Source organism: Rhinopithecus bieti, unplaced genomic scaffold (genome assembly GCF_001698545.2).
Source record: "Rhinopithecus bieti isolate Rb0 unplaced genomic scaffold, ASM169854v2 scaffold_5023, whole genome shotgun sequence".
In the NCBI taxonomy this organism is placed as follows: Eukaryota; Metazoa; Chordata; class Mammalia; order Primates; family Cercopithecidae; genus Rhinopithecus; species Rhinopithecus bieti.
The window spans coordinates 2,641,585-2,652,911 of record NW_016805223.1 but is presented as its reverse complement, the minus strand read 5'-3'; the positions used below and the strand labels follow the sequence as shown (position 1 = coordinate 2,652,911).

Sequence of the window (11,327 nt, the reverse complement as noted above, 5' to 3'; positions counted from 1 at the left end):
TATATGTATATATGGATAATCAGGTTATTTGTACAGATAGTACAATACTTAGAAAATAAGCCATTTTTAAGCTTTTTTCCTGCAAAATTTCAAACATATCTAGAAGTGGAGAGTATAAGGAATCCCCATGTACTCATCACAAAGTGCAATAATTATCAACATTTTACCAATTTTGTTTCACCTATACACACATAAACATGAACATGCACAGCCATCCACACATACCTAGCTGGAGAATTTTAAAGCAAATTCCAGGCAGTTTATTATTTCTAACAGTTATGGGGTTTTGTTTTGTTTTGTTTTTTCATAATAACATCTATAATTGTCCCATTCACATATCTGCAATTGGCTGAAAAAGTCTTTATATCAGTTTCTTCAATTCAGAATCTAAACAAATTTAACACATTTGCATTTGCTTGATGTGTCTCTTAGGTTGTTTTAAACATATAATGGTTTCCCCTCCATTTTTAAAATTTCATATGTTTATTTATTTAAGAAACCAGGTAATTTGTCCTATAAAATACAGATAGATTCTCTAGGGTAAATTTCTATATTTACCAGATTATACCCTCAGAAAGCCATTTAATACACCCATCCCAAGTATTTCCTAAAAGCTGTTATATCTAGAAACTTATGAGAGTTAAGTTATTATGTGTTTGTTTATTTTTGTCTTTTGGCAAAAATACTTCATAGTTAGTGTTATGTACTTTCTATTGCATCACATCAGGAGACACGTCTTTTTTGGCTGTTCCATAGTTAGTGATACTAAGATTGATCAGCAACTTCAGTTGTTTTATTTATTCAATATAAAGTTTTCCCATTAACCTTCCTCTGAATGGTTTTAGCAGTCAATGGCAATGATAGAAAACAGGAAAAAAGAAAAGAACCAGACTATGAGTTCATTTGTCGTATTCATACTGACTGCCTAAGAATCCTTCTCAGTTTCAATTTGTCAATTGCATTTTTCTAAATAGCCTTCTTGGTTCAGCATGCTGTGATTTGCTCATATTGTTGACTATAAGAGTAACTATTTCAGGAGCATAAAACCTTTTCAGCCAACTTTTTTCTTTTATAATTTTACTTTCTGTGTTAAAATTTAAAATCCTTTCCTGGTACCCAAATATGTTTATAACATTTATTTCTCATTATAATAAAGAAAAATACTTTATATATGTAAAACACCTTTTAGTATAGAGAAGTAAATTACAACAGGTCGGGTGCGGTGGCTCATGCCTGTAATCCCAGCACTTTGGGAGACCGACGCAGGCAGATCACCTAAGGTCAGGAGTTCCAGACCAGCCTGACCAACATGGTGAAGCCCCGTCTCTACTAACAATACAAAATTAGCCCGGCATGCTGGCACGTGCCTGTAATCCCAGGTACTCAGGAGTCTGAGGCAGGAACATCACCTCAACTGAGGAGGCGAAGGTTGCAGTGAGCCAAGATCGCGTCATTGCACTCCAGCCTGTGTGACAAGAGTGAAATTCTGTCTCAAAAAAAAAAAGGAAATTACAACAGTTTCATTAGCAAGGCAACTTGATAATAATTTCCCTATGTTTTAAACAATTGTCCGAAATTACGTGTATCCATTAATGGTTTCCATTTTTATTAATCAGTTAAATGTGTGACGCAAGCATCAAATCAACATGAGATAACCTGCATTCATCACACTGAGATAACATTTCTACAAAAAGCAAAGAAACAGAGTATTTAAGACTGCAGCTTTGTACACATGAATCCCTTTGCAATGGTTGTAGACTCCCATCCTATAAAAACTGCACTTTGAGAACTAGTTTACAGTTTAGCCAAAGAATGTGGTGCCTAGGCATGAGCACAAATTCTGACAATTAAATTCTGAGTGAACTAAATCATGACAGTGCTTAACATCTTGCAGCCTTATTTGTAAAATGGGGTTTTATTTACTTTCATTTTATAAACATTTATTGAATGCCTACCATTTGTCAGAGATTACGCAAGGCATTGACAGTATGGAGACAAACAATATGCCACTGTCTTCAAAGAGCCTACAGTCCAGTGAGAAAGGTAAACAATAAAAGTATTAATTACAGTAGTTACAATAGTCAAGATCAGAACTGAAGGGTTCAGGATATAGGATTCTTAAGGGTGTCTTCAGAGGAGTAGCCAAAGGGAACAGGGACTCAGTAATATTAGTAGTATAGTTTTGACTCATGTGAGCTAAATTGTTTTGTATCATTGAGTAAGTCACTTAACTGTTTAGTGTGCCCCAGTTTTCTTATCTGAAAAAAAGAGCATAAGAATATAATTCACGCTTAAGGTTGTTAGGAAGATTAAGTGTGTGAATGTTATTGAACTACCGAAAATGCCTCCAAAACAAGCTGTTAATGAAGTAAAACTAAGATTTTTATAACTCACTGCAGTAACAGAGGTCATTGCTTGACAGTCTTCACAGTGCATCTGAAGGGAGAGATTAGGGGAAGATATTTATAGGATTTGGAGATCTGGGCCCAAAGGTAGAGAACAAACTGGGATTTGAAAAAGTTTATGACATAAGAGATTAGGATTAGCATAGGGTCTTGAAGGGTCTCGAAGCAAGTGTTGATAAGTAAATTGTTGCTTGATACGTGAATTCTTTGAGAAGTGGAAAGGATTGAGATAAATATGTATAGGGATTTTCTGAAGCAATGAAATTATTGAGGTACAGTCTTATTCCTATGCAAAGTTTTCCTGTAAAAAATATAAATAAATAAATCATGTTAACACAGGTGGTTTCAGTTCTTAAACCTAGTATCTCTGTCATGCTGATGCAGATGTTTACAGTTCTCAATGTAAAGCACTAAATTCTACATAATGCATAGTATAAAATAGTTGTGTTTGCTAAATTTTCTAGAGAGACTAAAATGTGAACTTAACCGTATTTATAACATTGATTTCGTAGGAAAAATGTTATGAATTCTGATTAAACAACTTACAAATGGATTTTTCGTATCCCCATTTAAAAGCTGAAGAATTCTTCACATTTAAAAGTGAAATTGCACAGCCAACATCATACTGAATGGTCAAATGTGGGAAACATTCCCCTAAGAACAGGAACAAGACAAGGATGGCCACTTTCACCACTCCTGTTGAAAATAGTACTGAAAGTCTTGGCAAGAGCAATCAATCAAGAGAAAGAAAGAAAAGGTATCAAAATAGGAAAAGAACAAGTCAAGTTAGCTGTGTTCACTAATGATATGATATGATATGCAAAAAGGTGCCTAGAACTGATAAACGACTTCAGGAAAGTTTCAGTATACAAAATCAGTATACAAAAATCTGTAGCATTTCTGCACACCAATAATGTTCAAGCTGACTGACAGCCAAATCAAGAGGGCAATCCCATTTACAATAGGCGCCTAAATAAATTAATTAAAAACACCTAGGAATACGTCTAACCAAGGAAATAAAAGATCACTACAAGGAGAACTACAAACAAATCATTTGTAAGAAAGAAATCGTAGATGACAAACAAATGGAAAAACATCCCATGCTCATGGATGGGAAGAATCAATATCATTAAAAAAGCTGTACTGCCTAAAGCTGTCGACAGATTCAGTGTTATCCTTATGAAATGACCAATGTGATTTTTCACAGGATTAGAAAAATGTATTCTAAAATTTATATGGAACCAAAAAGGGGGCCTGAATAGACAAATCCAAAGCAAAAGGAACAAAACCAGAGTCATCACACTACCTGACTTCAAACTATACTATAAGATAACAATCGCCAAAAGAGCATGACACCAGTTCAAAAACAGACACATAGACCAATGGAACAGAATAGAGAATCAGAAATAAAGCCACACACCAATAACTATCTGATCTTTGAGAAAGTGGTCAAAAATAAGCAATGAGGAAAAGACTCCATATTCAATAAATGGTGCTAGGATAACTGGCTAGCCATATGCAGAAGAATGAGACTAGATCCCTGATTTTCACCATAAAAATGAAATCAAAATGGATTAAATATTTAAATATAAGACGTCAAATTATAAGAATACTATAAGAAAACCTGGGAAATACCATTCTAGACTTTGGTTTGGGGAAAGAATTAATGACTATGCCCTCAAAAGCAATTTCAACAAAAAATTTGATGGGTGGAACCTAACTGCACTAAAGTGCTTCTGCACAACAAAAGAAACTATCAATAAACAGGCAGCCTACAGAATGGTAGAAAATATTTGCAAACTATGCATCTGACAAAGGTCAGATATCCAAAATCTATAAGGAACGTAATGCAACAAGCAAAAAACAAACAACCATATAAAAAGTGGGCAAACCACATGAATGGACACTTCCGAAAAGATTTACAAGTGGCCAACATATTTTAAAATGCTCAATATAACTGATCGTCAAAGAAATGTACATCAAAGCCACAATTAAATACCATCTCACACCAGTCAGAATGGCTATTACTAAAAAGTCAAAAAGTAGCAGATGCTTGTGAGGATACAGAAAAAAAGAGAACATTTATACATTGCTGGTGGGACTTTACGTTAGTTTAACCACTGTGGAATGCAGTTTGGAAATTTCTCAAAGAACTTGGAACTACCATTTGACCCAGCAATCCCATTACTGGGTATATACCCAAAGGAAAGTAAATTGTTCTACCAAAAGGACAGCTGTACTCATATATTCATCATAACATTATTCATAATAGTAGAGACATGGAATGAACTTCGGTGCCCATCAATGGTGGATTGCGTAAGGAAAACATGGTACATAAAACACCATGAAATACTACACAGCCATAAAAAAGAATAAAAGCATGTCCTTTGCAGCAACATGGATAAAACCGGAGGCCATTATCCTAAGCAAATGAATCCAGGAACAGAAAACCAAATACCACATGTTCTTATAAGTGGGAGCTAAACATTGGATATGCATGACATAAAGATGGGAACCACAGACACTGGGGACTACAAGAGGGGTGAGAAAGGGTGGGGGCGGGGGCTGAAAAACTACCTATTGGGTACTATGCTCATTACCTGGGTGACAGGCTCACTCACACTCCAAACCTCAGTGTTAGGCATTAAACCCATGTAACAAATCTGCACATTATAATGAATCTAATTATAATGTGAATCTAAAACAAAAGTTGAAATTTTTTTAAAAAAGAAATACAAAAAAAGGATACTTTTGACCAATATTAATTAAAATATTAAAACCTTTGATTTTGATGTAACTTCCTTTTGATGAATATTTGCAAATATGCCTTTTTCCTTTCTATTAATTTTGAATTTTTTGTACTTACATGTTTTATATATGTCTCGTCTAAACAGCATATTGTTGAAACTTAGTTTTGCAGGTCAGTCTTTGTTTTTTAACTGAAGGATTTGATTTACACTCAGTAGAATTGCTGATATTTATGAATTTAAGTCTGCCATTCTATTATTTGCTTTCTATATGTACTGCCTGTTCTGTTTATTTTTGTCTTTTATGACCTTTTTTTTTTCTTGAGAGACAGAGAATCATTATCACACTTACATGTAGGCAAGCAGGGCCCCCTGTTCTAAGCCCCACACATCAAAGGTCCTTGTACATTGGAGTCCTCTCTGGTGCATGGGACCATCTGGCTTGACAGTGCCATCTGGGCAGGGCAGCCCTCACAGCCCTAGTCCAGATTACAAACTGTTGCAGCCCTTCTCCCCTTTAATCAACTCTTAAAGAGACAGCCTTCATAATGAAAACAGTTTCAATTTTTCAGGAAGATATAATAATTCTAAATTTAGTTAACATATTCAGTTAACATAATCTCAAAATATATGAAGCAAACATTAACACAAGGGGAAATAGATAAATCTGCAGTCATTCCAGAAGAATCTTTATGTTCCTATCTATTCTATGGAAAAAGCGAACAAAATTATAAGGATATAAGATTTGAACAGTGAAATAAGTAAAACTAGCCTAATGGACCAATACAGTACACTGTACCCAATTAGTACAGACTACATAATTTTTTTAAGCACATATGGAACTTTTAGGAATCTAACTATGGGCTGGGCTTTAAAGCCAATTTGAATAAATTTCAAAGATTGACAGCATATACAGTATAATTTTTGATCACAATGTATTGAAGCTGAAAAAATGCTTTAAAATGAATAGAAAATCTTCATTTGCTTTGAATTTTAAAATCGTACAGTGAAATAATTTGGGAGTAAAGGAAATCACAGTAGACATCACAAAATATTTTGAAGTGGATAATAATGAAAATAATTGAATGGAAACATAGTGGAAAATTATGCACGAAAACCAATATTCTGAGCTAAAGTCATGCTATAATTACAGTACTACTTTGGCCACAAATATGACAAAAGTACTGACATGTACTTTGATTGTAATGAATTTGATTATAATGAAATAAAAGAATTTGATTATAATGATTTGATTATAATGAAAGAAAAGCACATCAGGTGTGATGAATGCATTCAAAAATCACTTCTTAGATAACTAACAAAATTGAAACAACTCTGTCAAAACTTACACTTTTTTTTTAATAGAATATTTAACCAATATCAGGAATCGAAAAGGGAATATCACTATAGATCCTACAGAAATTAGAGCAACCCTATGATGGTAGATGTATAAATTTGTAGGAAATGGAAAACATTTCTAAAAGAAATGCAATATAGCAAAACTGCCTCAAGAAGGAAAGTAAATCACAAATAACGTGACTGTTTAATTGAATCTGCAATTAATTCTTTATTAAGTATTTTCAATGATAGTATTTTGTTGATGTTGCATATAATTTAATCGATTACCATCTTTTAGTTAGCTGCCCTGTGACTAAGACCATGCTAGACACTAAAGGTGGGGAGAAAGATTTTAGAACTTTGACAGTTCCTAATTTCAAGAATTTATAATCTAGTCATTGAAACACATATGAGAGGTATATGAAAGAGTTAAGGTTTAGATAATGACTTTGAGAAGAGAAAAAAAATAAGTTGCTACATGAACACACAATCTTTTACAATGAACTATGTCCTAGTACTGTTCAATTCTGTTGCCAACTGTGAGTATGGTGCATTACTCATAGTTTCCTTCATGTTGTTTTTCAGTGTGCTCAGTACAGTGGCTTATTTTCATGGAGAAGGACTGTTTAAGAAATAATCTTCTATATGAAATATGTGCTGTGGTTAACCTGTGACCAAAGGAACTCCAAGCTCCCACACCTTCGTGGATGGCTTGTACTTGGCTACTGGCTGTATGTATATCGTAATTTACTGATGTATTTATTTCAGTAGTTTGCCTTATTCAGTTTGCAAATATTTTGTCATTGGAAGGCCTTTTTTAAAAAATATACTGTTTTCATTAGAATTTTCAGATGCACAATCCAGCAAAAAAGAGTTAACACATGTCAGCATAGAACAAAGTAGCATGTATTTAAATCTCATGGGAGGAAAAGCCCTTAACTTGCATTAAGTTATGATCGAACATAGTCAATTTTAGAAAAATAGAGAAATTATGCAAGTTCCAGCCTAAAATGTACCACATTGCCTTCCATTTGGTCAACATGGGATTTTGTGTGCATCAGATGATGTTGAAGTAACTGCACATATATTATGATTTAGCTGCCTTCGCAGGAAAGGCAAAATCTTCTAATATTGCTTCAACTTTTCTAAGAAAAATACTTCATCTGAATGGTGGTTTTTCGATCAAGCAAAGTATATTCAAATAGTGTCTCTCAAGAGCAAGATAAAACAATTCCAGATACCACTGGATTATAACAACAGACATATTTAGTGTTTGGTGGCTTCCGAATATTTCTAATTTTAGTAGATAGTATAATTCTGTGTAGGTAGACCACTGAATAAAGGAAAAAGAGACAGAATTTAAATCATAAAGAAAAAAGTATTAGTGCTCTACTTCCACTTAAACTAACTTAAAAGGATTGAACTAAAAAATAAAATAGAAATCAAAGGACGGTTCAGTTTTAATGTAGGATGTTAGACATTGTTCTGTGTATACAAGTAATGCCTTAAAGAGTCCACATTTGCATTTACGTTACTAGCTTATACTTAATTTAGGAAGTTTAGGAAGCCATCCTTACAGCATGTTATACTGAACTAAAGAATGATTTTTAAAGATTTTGAGGATCAGTACTTAGAGTTTAAGAACTGAAGGCTTTTGCAAGATAAATTATTTCACAGGTAACTTTTGTCTCATTAATAGCAAGCACAGTTGTTTAGCTTGCAGATAAACAGGTCTTTTTTTTTTTTTTTTTTTTTTTTTTCTTTGAGACGAAGTGTCGCTCTTGTCCCCCAGGCTGGAGTGCAATGGCGTGATCTCGGCTTACTGCAACCTCCGCCTCCCGGGTTCAAGCAATTCTCCGGCCCTGCCCCTCCCCCAACCTGAGTAGCTGGCATTACAAGCACCTGCCACCACGCCTGGCTAATTTTTGTATTTTTAGTAGAGATGGGCTTTCACCATGTTGGCCAGGCTGGTCTAGAACTCCTGACCTCAGGTGATCCACCCACCTCGGCCTCCCAAAGTGCTGGGATTGCAGGCGTGAGCCACCGCGCCCAGTCAGGTTTGAAGTTCTTAAAAATATGATTCATACTTTTAGATATCTAGCACATTTTTAATATCTACTTTTTTAATGTGGTTATTGGCAATGTGGTTTCATTCTAATACATTGGTAGTAAATGCTTGGCGAAGAATTAATATTGTTGCTATTAATAACATAGCTTCTAACTTTAACAAAGTAGGGGTAAATCAACATAAATTTCCTTAACTTTCTTTAATTATTAAAAAAATTAAGTCTCTTAAGCTTTGTTTAAAGTTAGGTAAATATACTGTCGTTGTAGAACTTCTGAAGATTATAGTAGACTAGTGAAGTCTCATCATATACACATTTAAGTATGTCCTGATTTTTAGATTCTAACTTCTCTACAAAATGCAAATTAATAAGGTGTATAGGATAGCTGTTTGTTGGGACCAAAACAAAAATGCCACCTCTGAAAGACAGGAAACAGGAGACTCAGTCTCTACAGCTTTTCAACAATTGGTGTGTGTGTGTGTGTTTCGGATCAAGTAACATTTTCAATCCCAACAAAACTTCATTGAACATCTATGAGTTGGACACTGTACTAGGTGATTTTACACTTATCTCCACCCTCAGAACAATAAACTAGTTATTAAATTAGTGCTATAGATCATTAATATCAAAAATATTCATTTACACCTAGGGAAAGAGCAGTAATACTTTATTTTATTCATTCCCCATTTACTCTAGGGTTTTGTTTTTTCTAAAGCATAATGATAGATTTCATGGGCCGTTTTATACACATGATCATGTTGTTTCCAAATAAAGACAGTTTTACATATTTGAAGAAAAAGGAATGAAGAAAACTTAACAGAATTTGTAAACAACCCCAAAAGAGCCAAGCTTCACGTCATAGAAGTATAAAAGCAGAAGAAAAGATAAATGGGGTAGAAAGCTTATTTAGAGACATAGTAACGGAACACTTTCCAAACCTAGAGAAAGATGTAAACATCCAGGTACTGGGAGACCAGAAGTCTCCAATCAGATCCAATCCAAATAAGACTACCACAAGACATATCCACACTATCAAAATCAAAGACAAAAAGAGTATCAAGAGAAAAGAAATGAGTAACCTATAAGGGAGTTCCAATATGCCTATCAACAGACTTCTTCAGCAGAAACATTATAGGCCATGACAAAGTATGATGATATAGTCAGCGTGCCGAAGGGACAATACAAAAAACTGAACCAAGAGCCCCTAGCAAAGCTGCCCTTCAGGCATGAAGGTGAGATAAAGACTTTCCTAGAAAAACAAAAGCTGAGGGAGTGTGTTACCGCAGAACTGTCTTATAGGAAATACTAAAGTGAGTTCTTCAAGCTAAATGAAAAGGATGCTGAATATACAATCTGAAAAGATATAAATTTTGACATTAAAACTTCAAAATGGGTGGCAGGGAGAGGGGTAAAAATGTAGAGGTATTTTGTGATCAAAGTTAAGTTGTTAGCTTAAAATAACCTTTCATAGTCATAAGATTTTTTGGTAAGTCTCATGTTACCCCATAAAGCAAAAAAACTTATAGTAGATACACAAAAAGTAAAACGGAATCAGAACATACCACTAGAGAACACTACTTAACTACAAAGTAAGGTAACACGAAAGGAAGTAAGGAACAAAGCCTCTGCAAAACAAATAGAAAACAATTAACAAACTGCTAGTAGTAAGTCCTTACCTATCAGTAATTACTTTGAATATAAATGGACCAAATTCTCCAATCAGAAGACATAGAGTGGCTACATAGATTTAAAAAAAAAAAAAAAAAAGACTCAAGTATACACTGCCTTTAGACATACTTTATCTAAAATAACACACATAGCCCAAAAGTAAAAACGATATCCCATGCAAATGAAACCATAATATAGCAGAGGTAGCTATACTTACATCAAAAATATAGACTTTATGTCCAAAACTAAAAAGTGACAAAGTAATTATACAATGATATGAGTCAATTCAGCAAGAAGATATAACAATTTGTAAATATATATAAACCTAACATCAGGACATTGAAGTATATAAAGCAAATATTAATACATCTGAAAAGAGAGATCACAGCACAAGAAATAGCGGGGGACTTCATTACCTCACTTTCAGCAATGAACAGGTCATCCAGACATAAAATGAATAAAGGGATATTGGACTTAAACTGCACTTTAGATCAAGTGAATCTAACAGACATATACAGAACATTCTTTCCAACAGGTGCAGAATATACATTCTTCCCAATCATACACGGAATATTCTCCAGGATAGTGCATATGTTAGGTTACAAAGGAATTGAAATCATATCAAGTATCTTTTCTGACCACAATGGTATAAAACTAGAATTAGTAAAGGAGGAGCCTCAGAAAATCCACAAATATGTGGAAATCAAATAATCAAAATTTAATTTAATAGTAAATATTTGTTGAATAATCTTGAATAATCAGTGGGTTAAAAAAGAAATCAAAAGGGAATTTAAAAAAAAAAAAATGCCTTGAGACAAATGAAAATTGAAACACAACATACCAAAACTTATGGGATGCAGCAAAATTTCTACAAGGGTAGTTTGTACTGATAAAGTCCTACATAAAAAGAAATATCTCAAATAAATAACCTAATTTAATACTTCAATATACTAGAAAAACAAGAACAAACTAAGTCCAAAATTAGTAAAAGGAAGAAAATAATAAAGATCAGAGCAGAAATAAATGCAATAGAAACTAGAAAAACAGTAGAAAATATCAATGAAACTAAGAGTTCAGAAGATAAATAAAATCAACAATCCTTT

The 11,327-nt window shown here is 33.7% G+C and overlaps 1 protein-coding gene across 1 annotated transcript in view; it reads left to right on the top strand.

Moving 5' to 3' along the window:
- METTL25 (methyltransferase like 25) overlaps positions 1-7,161 on the top strand; it is a 131,213-nt gene extending 124,052 nt beyond the window's left edge. Inside the window, 1 exon segment of the mRNA XM_017871706.1 lies at positions 7,076-7,161. Within this exon segment, the coding sequence (XP_017727195.1) occupies positions 7,076-7,120 (45 nt within the window). The 3' untranslated portion in view covers positions 7,121-7,161.
- The last annotated feature ends 4,166 nt before the right edge of the window (positions 7,162-11,327 follow it).